Here is an 18451-nt window from a genome sequence, read left to right on the forward strand (position 1 = left end):
TTTTTTTCCGGACCTTTTAAGTCGCCACGATTCTCCGCTAGAGGAGCGTTTAAGTCTAAAAAAATTACGTAAACCTCACGTGACCAGCTGCCTGCTCGAAGTTTCGAACCTCGAGCGAAGGAGCGCGCGCCGGGATTTCATGTGAATTAAGCCTAATTATTAAGTGTATTAAAGAGACTAAGAAGCGCCATCTATCAACCACACAAGTCAAATATAAATGTGTGACGGACCCCCCCCCCTTCGAAGTGAGCGTGCATGGGCCTTGTATATCTCGTTGGTAGTGGATAGAAGATGCACGCTTGTATGGAGAGTATGATAGCCTTATAGTTAAAGACTAAAGTATATTAATCGGAGAGAAGTTAATGAGAAGTTTTATAAATTTTAAATATACTTAATGCCATGAAATTGTGATAGATTTAATGAGGTGTATTTATTATTAATTTAAGGCTCCAAAAATGGACTTATGAGAAAAAATGGTGTTGAAGTGCTGGAAACTATAATCATCGAACCCAGTTATTCCAAAAAAAGTGCAATTGTAGGTATAAATTCTGAAGTTCAAAGCTCGTACCAATGCTAAAATAAGACCTTTTTTTAATAAATTCATATGTTTTTAATAATTTGTGTTCCCAAAACCTTACAAAAATACTAGACCATCTGGTTTTTAAAACTTAAGTAAATATTTCTACCTCATTCGCCCTGTGAAACAAACAAACTGTATAACAATTGGGAGACAAAACAGTGGAATAGAGAAATAAAATATTAAGCTAAAAATGTAGTAACAGCCTAAGCCTACTTCGTTTTTTTTTCTTAACATAAATACACAGAAATTTCACAAGGTAATTTTTAAGTCTAATGCTGACGAGCAATACAACGCTTACACTTAAGCTTTCGTGACTATATGAAACTGTACATTAAGAGAACAAAAATGTATAACATATGATATATGTCTGGCAACTCACGCGAGTCCGTTATTTATTTAAAAAAAGTAAATAAAAACTAACGAAAAAAGATTAACGAAAACGAAATATTATTCTATCTCCGAAAATGTAATAAAACTGTTTTTCAGTTGCAAAATTGTAAACCATAAAATATATTTCTTCGAAAAGACATAAGAATACTCTGGGGTATGTTATATAATTTATCAGAAGGGGATAACAGAAGAAGGCGGCAAGCTATATTTTCCTGTAATATTAGCCATACCAGTTCCTGTCTAGTATTTTTACACGATTTCGTCAAATACCGTTAACTAGAGGTGTTTCTATTCAGGCCAAGAAATACTCCATATATATATATCGGTACCGGTACCGATACTGATATGACTTGGGCAATGGTATATTACATATAAATGAACGATATATGACTTGAACTTCTTCTGATATTCTTTAACTCTACTGAGACAACAACCAAAAACTACAGTTCATATTTCAGTCCTCTTTGTGTGAAATGATGTTTTTAAATAGTCAGCTTGAAATCTCCAATCCATAGTGCTCGCTCATGCTCCGTTCTGTTTTCATGAGAGCTGCTATTGCAATGATTTTGAACCCCTTATCGGTGCTTCACGCGGCAATGTGTGACCCACTTCATCATTAAAAACCTCTTAAATCACTGTAGGTAAGCTGAGCTAAAGATATTTCAAAATGTTTATCGCGGTCGTTCATTATTTTATCTCTATTAAAACAACTACGAAGTATGATCACATAATTTGTTTTTATAAATTTTTTAATCCTAGCCCGCCATTACGTTGCAAAAACGATCGTTTTGTTCCCAATTTTTGAACTTCAAACGTCAATATGGTTATGTAGCGATTTACTGACGTAACTTGCTAAACATATGCCAAATAATACTAACCATGTGGATTTATTAGATAGCTTTTGCGAGTTTGGGGACCATTTAGTGTAACTAAGAGGGAAAGGGTCGGAGGTAAAACTCCACCTTCCATTCCGCTTTTTGGCACCTGCGCTGTACTCATTTTGTATCATGAGAGTCCGCAGAGACAGATGGCAATGCATCAACCCCCTTGTCCAACCCGGTAATGAGGTTTGCCTACTCCCTTTTTTACGTTGAAAAGGTCTATTCCATTTCCTCCAATATACCTTCTTTGACTATTAACTAATGTTACAAAACGTTTCGGTTAGTGAAACACTTCCCTCGAAAACAAAGTATTATTTACTTTAAAGTTTATACAGATCTGGCCAGTATCACGAGATCAATATTTTTACATTCGTTTATCTGAATTGCGTTTTCTACTCGTTTTTTAAGCCTTTGAGCTGAACACAGTAATAAATATTTCAAACTTTGAATTGAAATCAATATATGTCTTATCAACAGTACACTAAATATTACAAAACACTATATCCCGGGGGAGAAGAAGCTTCAATTAATTTAAATGGACTATTTCTGTTTGAATATTACATCAAAATTGCACCAAGATCAAAGATATTGTTTAGAATATATTTGACATTTCATTTGAGGATTACGTGGCAACAGTTTTACCCAAATGCACCTAGCTAGCAGAAATGGATCCAGAAAAAAAAAATACATTTTTATTTTCCTCGTTGAAAATTATCGATTTTCGATGGATTATTTTCAAGTCTCGGGGTACTTCAAGATACGAGTAAAAATTGCCTTTTCGTTAAAATTTCCGCTTGTTTGGTCCGATACTTAATTACGTAAACCAAAGTAGAAACTGATGCCGCTCAAGTGGACCTATCGAAAACTCTTCTGCTGTTAAAGTAAAGCTACTTTTTATTTCGTAACAACGTATTGCTATTTGTACATTATTGCAAGGTTCTTTTTTCAATTTTTATGTGAATTTTTGCAATATGCATTTTGATTAAAATAATTTATAAATCTAATAATTAAAGTCCAGTGAAACGGTCCGGGATTAAACCCGGAACCCTCTTGCTGCTAAGTGAAAGCTCTAACCGCTTAGACACCCTAAGGGCCTCAGGAGGAAACCTGTGGCCTGCCGGAAGTTACAGGGTAGGCAATTCAACTTAACGTCCTATTACATTCAACTATGTTATTTCGATCACTTAACCGTCCAATTTGTTCATCCCATACACCCGATATGTACACCTTATTTAGTATATAAGAACGAGAAAAATTATCACGTTCACCTGGCTACGGTTTTCCACCTTCGAAGCCACAACATTTAAAGTATCATGAAAAGCAAGCTAATTCTTAAATTATGACCGTTGGCTCAAATGTACTGAAGTAATATCTTTGTGATCTAACTTAGTAGTTATTAAATTAATCACTCTTGTTTTAGGGCTTAAAGGAGGTAGTTATCTAAGCTTACAATATATAAATTTACTAAAGCTGGAGATCGATGGTAAACTAAAAAAAAACTTGACGTCTCGTCCGCTTTTTCCCCTCTGGCTACTTAAGATAAAGCGGACTTTTTAACTTTTTGCTTTCCGTAGTAAGTTTGCCCTAAATTCGACAAAGATAAAACCCCTGACACTAAAAGGTCTTCGAAAGTAGACCAACAGTCTTTCTCGCTAACTTTCTCGAGCGCACTTTATTTTCTTTTCACGGGTCCCTGACATCGATTAACGGAAGTTGAAGGTTTACTGAGAAGGAAACTGTTCCTCTAGTCCGAGATCAACAAAGCGCTTAGCGGCGGAACTTGGCGGAAAAGAGTTAGAAATAAAACGTTCGACTCACCGGCTCTAACGTTGACTTCCCGACTAAGAATAGTTCCGAAAGAATTGCTGACCCCGCACCTGTAGGTCGTCGTATGCACTGCGGGCTTGTAATCTTTAGAGGCAAATGGTCTTAGAACCAACGTACCATCGTGCCTAACGTATCTTAACCCGTCGACGTCATTGGCCAGGCTTCCGTCTTTCGTGGTCCAAAAGATTCTCCCTCGAGGTTGACCTTCGGCTTGGCATTTGATCTCGATACCCGTGTCATTAGTGTAAGTCGAACGGTGCGAGGGTTCGATTCCGAAAACGGGCCCCCGTGGTCCTTCGAAAGTTGACAGCTCTAGACACGGAAAAAGAAATAAGCTTTATCAATGTTACATCGGATACGACGACCATAAAAAAGAATATAGATGGGGTTAGGGTTAGGCCTCGATCGTAAAAGAACGAACTTGCGGGTAAGCCTAAACTTTAAGTGAACCAGAGATAAGGCGAAAATATTTCGAAGTTGGGAATATAAAATGAATGTTTCGTAAACGCAAGCTTATCGACGAAAGACACCCAACAAATCGTAATTGTTTTGGCGGTTACTTATAAACCCAATTCTTGCATTACCTTGAAATGGTTGAAACATTTAAATAATTCTTCGTTGAATTTGATTTTTAGTAAATCATATGGAAATGGAGGAATTATTGTGAAAACTTTAAAGACAAAATTATTAACACTCAACTTAAATGCCATATTGCGCGGCTGTTAGACTAAATTCACTATTAATCACCTCTAATTTTACTGTTTTCTCGAGTCATTTAAATTAATTTAATTGGGCATCAGCAAAACGTCTCTGGAATTCGTGCACGTGAACTTCCCTCTCAAGTCGTCTATTATAAGATCAAGTCCAGGTCATGCACGATACACTTAAATGGAGAGAACGACAGCAGGCATGAATAATGTCTCTTCTCCAAACTATTTTGTGCTCCATCTCTCGTTAAGCCTGATCAGTCGAGAAATATTACCAGGACCGTTCAAAGAGGTACTCTGAATTGCATTCTATAACACTTATGAAGAATTTTTAAGGGTCCCGTAATGGCAAACGAAAACAATGTAAAGATGATTCAAGATTATTTCGAATGGTGATTTCTCTAAGATTTTTGAATAAATCGGTGATACATAAAAAGGGGATTTCAATATTGAACTTCATTATTTTTGATACACGAAGTCCAAATATCTGTATCAAAATGTTGAATTTTGCTAGCCTGTGTCAGTATAATGATGTAGAAGATATAGAATATCAAACACGGGAACCGTTCTTGACATTCCCAAGTTGCTTGCTTTTATTTTAATGAAGAAAAATTTCTAAAATCGAGACAAACGGCAAAAAAGTAACATTTTAGCGTTTTTTTGATAAATTAACGATTTATATGAAATTATACTACAACTAGCATTAAAGGCCCTTGGGCCGTTGCTGTTAAGTAATTTTTTTTACTTTTTAGTCAGCCATTTTAAAATACGGGTAAATTGAACCTCAAAGGTTAAAAGTATAAGTGTAGCCATTTTTAGTAAAATCGAATCAACGCGCGGAAGTTATTGAATAAAGAAGATTTTATTACATTTTTGGCTACCTTTATCAAGATGGCCGCGGATATAAAAAATATTTCTACAATTTAAGAATAACGTCGATCTCTGCAAAGTTTCAGCTTTGTGGCTAAAGTGGTTTGGGCTCAGGGTTTAAAAAAGCCCTGCCCACCGGGTTTTATTGGTATATTTGGCCTTTTTTGGGTTTTTCATCTTTAGCAGTTGCGTGCATGATAGAAATTGTCGTTCAAAAGTAGCTGGTTTGTAAAAAAGTCTTAAAATGTTTCATAAAAAATAATAAATAATATATAATATTAAATGGTATATTTGAAGTTGAAACAACAAATATCTTAAACCATTTTTAAAATGAAATTATTCTAACATTTAAATTCATCAAAATTGAAGATCTTAGTGATGTTTTTTATTAAGTGGTTTTTTTATTATGATGGGTAAAACATGCGGGAATTTTTAGGTTGTGTTTTTATTAATTAAAACCCTATTTGGGCTGGGCATTGAATGCCATCAAGTTAGTCAGTCAGTCTAATCTAAATTTTAGCACTTCTTAAATAAGAATGTTCAGCGAGATCCTTTTTCGCTTCTTGGCATAATTCGTTATCTCTGGTAGAAAAATATATATATATATATATATTTAGAGTTTTTTTTAAACCCTAATACAAATCACCGACTGAAAACTAGACTCCAAAACGTTTCAGAAAAACTCCACTAAAACTCTGCACTTCGTCAGCGTTTACCATTATCCCTGACAAACCTAAAGAACGTTAAATCGTTGGTCGTTTGGAAGGAATCTAAGAGTTCGGAATTATACGCTCTACATTTGAAGATCATGACCAAGAAAATAAAAAGAGAATGGAGCTTGGTGGCGTGTTATAAAAAGGCACGACTATAGAATATAAGGGAAGGTCCAGATTTCGACTAAAATGGGACAGTATCCGGAGGGTCTGCCCTACGAGAGTTTGGTGAAAGTGCTAAAGCTACTCGTAAGGATCATCTAGAAATGGGGACTCAATTCCATCAGCAAAAAAAAAAAGGAGAAAACGAGCTCGTTTTGCTCCAGCTATATAAATCCACCCGAAGAAATCCTGATTGAATAGCTAATCTGCTTTTCGCTTGCGAGCTAGGAAGTAGGAATAAAAAAAAGAAATAATTCAAAAATCCTCGAGTCCAGAACAAATTGGTTTCTGTTTGGATTATTTTATATTGATTAAATAAGCCCCACTATATAGGAAAATAATAGGAAATACTAGTAACAAAGAAAAGGCTTTATAGTTTTTTTTCTCTAATTTATTTTTAAACCAGCTAGCATGCTATTGAAGAAGGATTTTTAATCTAAGAATCTTGTTCGTGGCAGAGACAAGAGAAGGCATCGTTGTGTATGTAAATCTCCAAAAGTTCTGATTGTGTTGACTGCACGAGCGTGTAAAAAACGCGAGCCTTTTTCGATTATATCGAAAATAGGTCACAATAATAGAATTTTATACAACACAGGGGGAATTCAACCAAGGCTTTCTATTTAATAGTGGGGTGGCGGTGTGGATATCGCTTTCGCCTCGCAGGGTCCGGGTTCGATACCAGCCAGTGGCACCTGAGAATAGATCCTTCTGCGTAGAGAGAAAGTTCCTCCCACTTTTTATGGATTTTTCACCGGTTTCTACTTTGTATCAAAACTTGCATAGCTTAATGGTAAGTGCACTGTTGGTTAGCTGTTGCACAAACAGTGCTTCGATAAGAACGGGTTAAACTTCGAAAACGTATTTCTTGATGCCAGATTTTTCTCCACAGTGATCTCCTTTCGTGAATTAAGCTGATATGTCCCACCCATTTTAAAAAATCCCTTTCTTTCCACAATTTTCATGAATTTCTAGGTATTGTTAAAGCTCCGAGTTAAACAATTAAAGTGAGAGCTCTCGATGTGAGAGCAAGAAAAAAAAATGAAATTCCAACCCTTGAACATGAATCATTTACATGGGCAGTTAATAACATATTGTTTTCGTTATTGAAAAAGTATTATGGCTTTTAGGGTAGAGACGAAGAATATTATATAATTCCAGGGGTAAATTACGAAAGGAGTTAGAGACGCTAGCTTCCGTAGTGTAGAATACAGTGGGACCTTGAAACGTCATTGAATTTGTAACTAACCTAGTGCCATCTTTGGAACTGTATTGTAAATAAGACCAGAACCTTAAAAGTTTTGCCTTAAAATCTCGCGCCGCAAGGTATTCTGGGTAAATTAAAATGGCGGGTGTCGATGTTGTGAAATCGTCTCATAAATCAACCCAATATAATTATTATATTCAATCGCGAGTAAATAGCGATTTAAAGAAGAAAGATAAGTCAACAATTTGCAATTTGAAGCCGGGGAAATCCTCAAAATGTGATCAAACTTGTTTTGCCGTAAGTGCGCGGTTACAGAGTCGGCCCAGTGAGCCAATGCTTAGTGGGAACTGTTGGATCAGGATCATCGACTGTATCTGTGACTAAAGAAATTAAAACAACTAAAACTGTATTGAAGGATGCAAAAACGAAATTTGATTCCATTTCATTATCGAATAAGGAATTTACCAACTTTAAAGTTGCATGTTTCTAATTCAAGTGCACCTTAATGAATAAACTTTACTCTAAGCCTAATTGTCACTCAGTCGTAAGCAGACGAACACTAGCAGACGAATACTAGCAGACAGGAGAAAATCGATATCCCAGCATGCCTTTCGAATCTTTACTGCCACGCTATTGGTTGGAAAATATCATACTTATTTTGAATTATAGGCGGCGCGACCGAGGCGTTTTCTCTTTTCTGTGTCTACGTTTGAAAGTCCCACTGTATTCTACACTACGGAAGCTAGCGTCTCTAACTCCTTTCGTTATTTACCCCTGATAATTCTCATAAACTTTAAGATAGATGGTGAACAGAAAAGGTAGTTACACTGAATTTTCTTAAAACCTTCTGCCTCGCTATAGTGGAAGCAAGAATAGATAGTGTTTATGCATACTTCCTTATCAATACTCAAAAATATCCCGTTTATATAAAATTAAAAAAATGGAAAGAATGATAAATTCCCTGATTGAATTATCAAGGCAAATTTAGCCAGCTATTAGATGTTGGGAAAAGCAAACTTAAAGGCGGAATCGTTATAATGTATTTTCTACCAGCCCCTGTAGAAATGTTTTTCCCTCTTTGCAACCGTATTCAGGGAAAATGCACCAATAAGGCGCTGTTCACAAATTCTATAATAATATATGGTCAATTTTCGACACAGCCTCTCCCTCTCATAACAATTGGGAAGACCCCCACCTCATAATTAGGTAACAAACACTTCATTCATATTCCCCTGAAAAAGTATACAGGGGGATCTGAAGCGTTTGACGCTATGAATCTCTTTACTTCAAAAGTGTTGTAGAATCGGCGAAAATATATTAGTAATACCAAAAGTGGATGAGAGGAAAAGTATGAAAATGGCCAAATGTCGCGAGTCATCAGAGTTTCGCCGTAGTTGACCGTTTTATTGGCGTAGGTATACTGGGACTGTTCACTCCCTTTAAATAGGTCTTGTGATAATTCGCGGTTACGTGGTTACCGTCGTCTGCTATTGTGTAATCTCGATAATTTAGCTATAGCGCGAGCAGCTTGCGTCGTGATGCGCGTGATCGAGTAGGTTATGGTTAAACCAAGGAGCATAAATGTCTGAACTACTTTCAATCGCGAGTTTGCAAGTCCATCAGTCACTAGTAAACTAAATAGTTATTGGCGAAACTTTGATGTCCGCGTTTTTTAACACAGGCTCTATGGCCATTGTCATACTTTCCCTCTCATCCACATTTTAGTAATACTTCTTGACGATGGAAAAGTCAACAGAAATACCTTTATGTTATATTTAGATTGGTTTCGTTTCTAGAACGTATAACATAAGGCAAATTATTCATTGTTGTGTTGCATTACAAACGATGAAAAGTCTTAAAGTCAAGAAAATATTTAAATAATTACGATTTGATCAAACTTAAGCGGGTATTAAAAATCGTATCAAGATGTAAACTGTCTGATCATATTACTCGAAAACTAAAAATTACAAGCATAACAGTAATTACCATTATGATTAAACCTGAAATTAATTGCATTTTGATTAATACATACAGGGTGTTTTCGAAAAGTCCATCAATAATGAAAGGGCGTATTTATTGGGCCATTTTGAGTCGAAAATGTTCTATGACATTTTGCCGTCCGACCCACGGTTTTCGAGTTATGATTTGAATATTTTAGGGATGACCCCTTCATTAAATTAGCGCTGTCTTTCAATTTCTTAATTAAATTTAAGGGGGTCATCCGTAAATTACTCCAATCATAACTTGAAAACAGTGGCCCGGACGGAAAAATGTCATAGAACATTTTCGACTCAAAATGACCCAATAAATACGCCCTTTCATTATTGATGGACCTTTCACAAACACCCTGTATAATCTAAATTAGATGTAGACAATCAAATCGATATCTTTACATCCATAAGATGATTAATTAGATCTATTTATTCCAATCAGGATCTGAACGTTAATTCTGAACAAGATTCAATTAATCTAAGTAGATATTTAATCTACTTAGACATGGATTTTGCCAATCTGCAAACCCGGGAAATTGCGACTGGAATATCAGTCTTTGACTGTCTCAATCTCCCAGTGACCTCTAGCGCTAATACGGAAGATGCTCGAAACGTAAGTCGCTGTAGCCAATATATAATTGGAGACTTACTGTCATTAACGTATGCTAAACCCATACATTATGTATGATGACTCTTTGACCATCTGATCCACTACATCTTCTAAGTCTAACATCTATTCTAAGCGAGTCAAAAAGATTGCAAACACAAAAGAACACGGAAACAGTATCTAACGTGCAGGAGCCTTAAGGCACTGGCGACCGTTGGGTGCCCACGAAAAGAATGCCCTTACTCTTCGCACCGTCCCGTTCTAACTCTTTTTCCCCCACAAGACTTGGAAAGAAAATCTATAGGGAGTAAAAAGCTAGAATCCAAAAGAGAAAGAAGATATAAAGGAGTAAGGAATGCCTGCGATGGAGGAAGTAGGGTTAGGAGTATATTGGCGAAACGGAAACGGTTCAGTGTTTATCAGTCGAAGACGCCTAGCGGGCTGTGAGCAAAATGATAAGATAGGAAGGAGAATGAAGCCGCGATTCGGAACTAAATGGCTGTCCGCCATTACGTAGAAGTATAGAATGACGTTAGAAGCACTCTTCTTCACTGTCCCCCATGGGTTGCTAAACTCAAAGTCCGTAAAAAATTGGTAGCTAGTTTAGAGAAGCTTCCCATTATAGATCTCCTTCACGCTCCGATTACTTCCCGCAGCTGTCTCCCTCGATTTCCACCCCCCCCACCCAACCTCTTTCTTCTAATTTCGATGTAAAATGAAGAAAAAAGTCTGCAAAATAATGAAATAAAATATACCCCGGGCACACTACTTTCCTCCACTAAGTTGAACCTCATCATAAGAGAACAAAACGCTCTTCAACTCATAGAATTCTTAAGTTAGGAACACAATGATGTAGTTTTGAACTTAAGAAACCGTTACAAGCAATTGTGAAAAAATTAGCATACTTTTTCGTGGCATGCAGGGAAAAATGCGCTGAAAAATCACTCAACACTTACGGAATGTTAAATCGCTGAGAGACAAATAGAGAGTCAGTTTAAAATTTGAGCATTTTCTAGATCAGATATAGTGAGACGTATAGGAGAGGAAAATTAGATCTTTTGATAGGATATTCTCACTGGGGGCTGTTCACAAATTACAAAACGTAAACAGGGATGGTGGGCTTTTTAATAAGTGTTACTAATTATTACTAAAGGAAGGGGTTGGGTCATGGAGAATGTTACGAAACAAATCATATTTTTAAGCTTCCACTTCAAAGAATATTTTTGGACTTTTCCACAGTCAAAAAAGGATGTTTTGGAATTTCATCTGATTCAGTAATCAAGAATATAATTTCCCTTATTTGGACCCGAGTGTTATTCAATTTCCAGAAGCAGGAATACGTAGATTTCATCTACTAACGATCTTATGGAATTCTATAGGCTCGATAAGGCCTCGTACTTAATATCCCACACTCCGAGTAAAGGCTCTTTCAGACGATCCAACGTTTTGACTCAGCTCGATGGGTCAAAAAGTTGTATCAACTTGCCCAACTTTTGAATGGAAAAGTGAAGTAAATCCTTCCTTTTCACACGACTAAACTTTTACCGCCTAAATGGAACTTTTTAAGCGCCACCTCCCTTGGCACTTACGAAATAACCCTCGAAAAAGCCATTTTTTGTAATTCATTTTGATTGGCTGGAGAAATGAAATTAAATAATGGAGTCAGAAAAAATTTGATCACTGATCCATTTTTTCCTAGCCAACTTTTTTGGTAACTCAACTCATCCAGCGTCTATTCACACGATCCAACTACTTGATTCAACTCGAGTTGACCCATCAAGCTGAGTCAAAAAGTTGGATCGTCTGAAAGAGCCTTAAGTTATAACAGAAAACTTTCAATTTTCGAGTTTATTGTGCATTTGGTTGTTCATTGATTCGCGAAACTATACAAGTTGGGAAACCAAAATAAACCTCTCCGAGTCGAGATGAGGGCTATCTACCTAATTAGAGGTCTTTCTTAAATAATTAAATAAATTTTTTGACATTAATTATTTTAACCTTCAGCAATTTTCCTTAATTCTAGTTATGTCGTTTTAAGAAACGTTATTCCTAAAATAATTTTAAACGCGGTGACAGACAGACACACACACACAGAGAGATACGTCCAGTGTAATACCTCTCCATAAAGTCATCGTCACTCGGAGATGTAAAAACTACAACTATGTTGTATTATTCCTACACTTAGTTTCTGATAGCAAAAACGCCTCTCTACGAAAATTTTAAATACAGTAGTCTCTGAATAAATCGATTAGAATTCACTTTTATTTGAATTGTTTCACTTCAAATAAGTTCTAACCTTGTATAGTTCAATTTGAACAGAAGCCAAACTGTGCCAGTCTAGACTTTTTTTAAATTTCACTTTATTTCCAGAAAATAAAATGTTGTTCTGGAAGAATTTTGAATTCACTGAGCCGGGGTAGATTCTGTAACTTTACTAGCAGTTGAGTTTTAGTGCGTGTAGTTAGTGATGGGTTAAAGTGTTGAAAGGATGAATTTTAAAGCGTCGTGGGACGCCGCGAGAGAGGTTATAATGTTTCGCCCTATCAAGATTAAAACATAGGAGTTAGAGCTTCATTTTCATCCTAGTTTCTCCAGAAAAGCCTCGGCACTCGATCGATTTCTTCATGGAATCTTTATCTCAATTGGACAGGCAAAGCACTAGCTGAACCGAATTCAAAACTATGGGCTGACAGGACATTTTCAGAACATGACTAAAGTTTGGCACAGAAGGCATCTTTAGTTTTGACTAAATGACTAATAATCAACGTTCATGGGAAGCAATTTTTGAATATGCGGAAACTTTCAAAAATGGTGGCTAAAAATGTAAAAAAAAAAAAATATTCTACGAACTAACGTTCGCATATTTCATCAATGTTTACTAGTTCAATGTATCCTAAAGACGGGCGTAACGGTTTTTAGGGTTAAATATGCTGCCAATTATTAAAATGGTGGCCAAAAATGGGCTGACGGGCAACAACGGCTTACGTCGCTGCTAGAATTCTATAACTGAACTGGTCTAGCTTGTCTTCGATACCAGGAATGTCATTACACGGTTATGAAACGTTTTAAATGTTGGTACAACGTTCATATCTTGAGATGCGGGATGAAAATTTTATCTATAAAACTAAGAGTAATTATTCTTTGAGGCGAAAATGGTTGAAATCAATTTAATCAAGCCAAGACGTAACATTTGCATTTTAATAAAGCATCAAGCGACCTATACTGTTAGATTGTTGTAGTAGGACCAACTTTATCCGAAAAAGCGAGCTAGGACGAAAGATACAGGGTTAGTCCGATGTAGATAGAGTATCCATGGTTTCTCTCTTGGGATGTATGCGTTGAATTTTTCTCCATTTTAGAAAAACCACTTTTAAAAAACTCTTTGACCCAAAGACGCTCATATAAATGAAAGTGTAAATTTGAGTTGACAGTAAAATCCATTAGTTTTTTTAAGTCGGCACTGGATTGTTAGTCTAAATTATTTAAAAACGGTTCACCAAAGTGAGCTAACGCTAGATTAGGCTTCCTATAAGAATTTTGGGGAACAGTTGACTTATCCATTTTTTTTCAGATTGTCACTGAAGTAATAGAGCAAATGATCTCAAATGTAGGTGAGGTAATCGGTTCCGAAAATGAATTGCTTTCCTATATAATAAAACCTCGGTAAACCCATTTATATCTGTAGTGTTTTTACTGAAAATATCTTTGACTGTCAAAGAAATTCTTCATTTCTTACGTATGAATGATTAAAATATTTAGCGTTAATAATTGTAAAGTCATGTTGTTTGGAATAATCTTAGCGAGATTACAGCAGATGTCACCACAGTGAAGTTTACCACTTTCTACGTAACGCGTAGGTAATCACGATACACAGGTAAAATAATTTTTTTACTCCCAAAATTAGAAAATATGGAAGCAATAGCGTAAAAACTTAAAAAGTAATTAAGCTAGTACTTCCTATTGTCAAAATGAGCTACTGTATTTCCGTTTAGGCAATTGTTTTGTCAACAATGAGAATGAGCTGGGTATGAGTCCTTAAAGGCTGAGTAACGGCAATTATAGGCTCAATATCTTCCAGCACTTGTTCAAAAGTAGTTCTAAACGGAATTACATAAGCTCTATCTCTCGATAGCAGGGGTTTTGCAAAGAACTTTGAAAAAGCATACGCCACTCATATAAAAGTGTCTTAGTAACAAAGGTGCTTAGAAATAACAGAAAGGAGGCAGTAAGAAAAGCGTGTCCAACGGAAGAAACATATGCTTCCCCTAATCACAATACACGATAAACTAGAGTATGAACACTAGCTCCAGTAGTCAGACAAACGTTTTTACATTTACCAGATTTGTACTACGAAATCTATGATCACCAAAATATTTTAACAATGCTGAAATAGCCAAACTAATTTAAAGGAAAAGGATAACGTCATAAAGTAGAGCTGACGGGACGACAAAGATGCCAGAGAGAAAGCAATACTTAAATTGCATCGTAAACACTATACTGTTCAATAATGAAGACTGTTATATTCCTCAGATACTTTCAGTCACGAATATTTACTTTTGCTAGTTACGATTTTCAGCAGATATCCGATTGTGAAGGTATAATTATAGGTAAACAAACACTTTCATCCCGTTATACATTCATGGATTCAAACTAAACTTGGATTTGTTACGCCACAATCTGTCCTTTTCAACTAATAAAATAAGGTTAAGTCAATTCAAATGACGTTTTAATATTTTTAATCACATGCTTAATCTAGGACTAGTCTAGCGGTATCTACTCGCACCAACTGAACTAATGATACTAAATTTCCATCATAATAAATTCTGGCCTCGAATAACTAAACCATCCTGATAATACAAAATCTTATCAGTGTTTATAGAGCTCAATATGGTATCAAAGACTGCTTTGTTATAAAACGTATCATATATTGTCGCAATTGGTCAATAACTCTTTGCATACCTCAAACAGCATTTAGACAAAAGCCGTCGACGCCGTCGTCTTAAACGCATTCGAGAGAAGGCCGAAGATAGCTGCGTAAAGGCGTTTAATCGCAAATTCTCAAATCCCTTCTATCGGAATAAAGCGTTAGATAACCTTTACCGTTCATTTATTGATGCATTCCTTGTCACAAAATTCCCTTAATAGCTTTCGCCTTTCGAAAAGGGCAAAGCCGAGTTTGAAGGAATTCGCTTAGTATTCGGAGAGCGCATTGAGGCATATGTTTCCGTACGTTGGTATACCCTAACTTCAAAATTAGCGGCACGCTTTACTTTTAAGATTTACATCACGCACCATAATGGGATCATACAACAGTCTTCTTGCCAAAGCAAGTGACAAGCCTTGAATTTCAGACAACAAAAAAAAACAATTGAAGTAGAATTACAATGATAAGTATACATATATATATTTTTTAAGCACAAGGGTACACTGTTGCAAACCAATTTTCATTATTGGAAAATTAGCTACTTTGAATCTTTTGTATTTGTCTAGCAAGAGTTACAGGGCCCAAAGGTCAAAGAAAAAACCAGACTTCATGTAGCGCGTCCATATGAGTTTCTCTGGAAGCATCTTTCGAAATTTCCGAAACGTAAGTGCTATCCACAAAACAGTGAATGATAGATCAGATTCACGAGCCGCAATTTAAAACTCAGCGGGACTTGGCTAATTCGGGCTTAACTCCGCCCCAGCACCATTATGGTATGTTTTTTTTACAGAATTAAAGCTATATAAGACCCTCCTCCTGGTATGTTTTTAGCACCAGTGGTAGGTAGCGTGACGTTGTACTGCCAAGTCCCTATTACGAAAATCTTTCAAGTCAATTTCATTGCAATTGCTTGACATAGGACAAAGACAACTATGTTTTGAAAAAAAAAATTTCAGCGTAATTTGAACACAACTATCTGAACCACCCTACATGTAAGACACGTGTTTGGTTTTAATAATATTTTGCGTGTCAGAAAATGCGATGGATTATCATCTTACGCAACTAATCACTAACATTTTAAAAATGCACTTCTGACATTCCAGGCATACTTATGATCCTTACGTTACCTATGGTAGGTGTAAGTGGAAAAACTTTATTGTTTAAAAGAAAATTTTAGGGATCTAGAACCAGGCAAGAATAAAACATATATCCACTTGAGAGTAAAATATACCTTTGAAGAAACATGCCACTGTTTAAACAGCCGGTGGTGATAGAAAATGCCTAAGACCTTAAAACCGGTGAAAATGTAAGCAATATTTTCGTCTCACTTTTAGTTTTCTAAGTGTGCCAATGTTGCGGGCGTGATCTTAAAGTATAGGAAAATTTCACAGTTGATAACCTGATGTGAGACACCACCTAGATACGTTTTAGGCAAGGTACTTTTCTAAAACTAAGTCACAGAACTTATAGTGACTTTGGCTTCACACAATTTAGGGGAATTATGACAAATTATTTTAAGGTGTGAGTTTTGTTTACTCACTACTTTCTCATTTTTAAATAATCTATTTTATTTCGGGTATAAAACGCGTTCGACGATTAAATACAAAGACATTGTGATCATCCATTTAATTTGCATCTCTTATCTGATTTAGACTAAACAATGCGCACCTTTGAGAAAGAGGCTGTTTAAAACAGAATGGTAGCTGCATGGTTCGGATTTGTTCTATTATTTACGCATTAATCCCTTCCATGACTGCAACCCCGCCATCTTACGACTAATTTTGTCATGATGGGGATATTTCTTTTATATCGGGTAGGGTACATAAAATTGTTAAGTAATTTCAATAAGAAAAGTTAAGTTTAAAGATAAATTGAGCTCACTTAAACTACATAAATCAGTATTTCTCCCTCATGGCAAAACCTTGTGTAATGTAAAATATTGTTCCATAAGTTTGTCACTGGGTACGGAGAGCTTGTCATGAAGTGACGTAGGTGAAAAGTCATACATTCTCATAAAGCGACGCCTGTTGAAGCTCTGTGAAAAGTTTAGTACAGACTACTTAGGAAGATGGACTGTAAAACCGAGTGTAGTTAATTCTAGCATCGTTCTCGAATCTCGAATCTCTCAGTAAGTCTTTAACATCACGTAGTTTAGGCGGTGTCATACTTATGACACATATCAAATAAACTTATGGTAATGCCTAATTACTGATAAGACTTATATAGTTAAACTTTTATAATTTGTTGCCGTTAAGATGCCTCTAGAATAGTTCATTCTCTTAGTGGATGTGTAGGCCTATCGTGTGGCGGGAGTCATGTCCCGCTTTTACTGGTCCATATATCAACCAACATTCATCAAGCAGGGGTTTAGTGGTTTAAGAAAGGAAAACACGTATGAACTGTTGTTTCAAAAATAAAACGGAATGCCTACTTTATTTATATAAAGCTCTGCAAAACGATAATTTTAAAGCGTCAAAGGAGAATAAATATATCTTGGACCTCTTTGCTGTGCTCCCATCTTTGAGACGTTTTAACTCAGGCTAGGTTTGGAATACGTTACTTCTAGTTGAAAGCTTCTGCCCACTATGAGGACTTACAGGCCTACTCTTTCGAAAGGTTATTCTTTTATGGAGGTCTTTCTGTGGGACAAAATAGAGAAGAGAAACCTTCAGCGTAACGGGAACAAGAACTTACTGGTTTTTTACGAGAGTTTTACGCCACTTTCAACCTGCCTATAAGCCAAAAGAAACACGAAAACGATCGACAAATTTTTAGTGCGTGCTTTTTCCCGAGCTGTATTTACCATAGCAAGCTTTGGGGTTCTTTGAAACATCTGCGGTAGCTCTCAAAAACCACACACGGAATACAAGATTGGGCAGTATAGCTTTTAGACAAAATTTACAACAGCTTTTCAGTATTGGTATAGTTTTTTTTTCTTTGTCAACTTTGACCTATCAGAAGAATTACACTGAGTTTCTAGTGATACGTGTTTCAATGTAAAGATAATATCGCATCTTTAGAAACATTTATGTTGTAACTAAAAGTGTAAGCGCTTCATGAAGATAATTTTAAAGTTATAAATATCCTAATATAAATTAAGTATAAGTGTGATAAGTTTCATCATAATTAACGTTCTTAGATGAAATTAGCATAGAACAAAACTAGATTGAAACGAGAGAAATAAACATGCGCAGGGCTTCCACCAAAAATTGTTAAAAATAAATAGGTGAAAAAGCGACTTTTCACCATAAAAATCGGTTAAAATTGGGATCAAAAATTTAAAATTTTCATCGGAAACCAAATGACAACTTTAATATATAAAAATGTCTTGAACTGACACGTTTTTAAGTTTTAAATGAAGTTATGAACGTTGTATTTCTCTTTTCCCATTTTTATCTAAATAGCAAGTTATTTCGAACTCATTTTTACAGATATTTTTCTTTAAGCTAGATTCCCACTCGACTGAATTTTCAGTTTGGCGGTAGATATTTTTGGGTCACGTGACAGATATTAGTTGTTTCCACAACATCCATTTCACAATCTTAATTGGTATCTTTGTCCCATTGTCGCTTTGATCGCACAAGAAGGGATATTT

At 35.9% G+C, this 18451-nt stretch overlaps 1 protein-coding gene across 2 annotated transcripts in view; it reads right to left on the reverse strand.

Annotated features, from left to right (window-relative positions):
- The window catches only part of LOC149718471 (cell adhesion molecule Dscam1-like), a 189354-nt gene that overhangs the window by 146512 nt on the left and 24391 nt on the right, over positions 1-18451 (reverse strand). For both annotated transcript variants that reach the window (XM_089847499.1, XM_089847431.1), the window contains exon 2: positions 3670-3990. In XM_089847499.1, coding sequence (XP_089703625.1) covers positions 3670-3990 — 321 coding nt within the window. The remainder of the gene's footprint in view (positions 1-3669; positions 3991-18451) is intronic.

The sequence above is a fragment of the Phalangium opilio genome, unplaced genomic scaffold, assembly GCF_054372755.1.
Source record: "Phalangium opilio isolate 3A_F unplaced genomic scaffold, DU_Popi_V2 ptg000002l_1, whole genome shotgun sequence".
In the NCBI taxonomy this organism is placed as follows: domain Eukaryota; kingdom Metazoa; phylum Arthropoda; class Arachnida; order Opiliones; family Phalangiidae; genus Phalangium; species Phalangium opilio.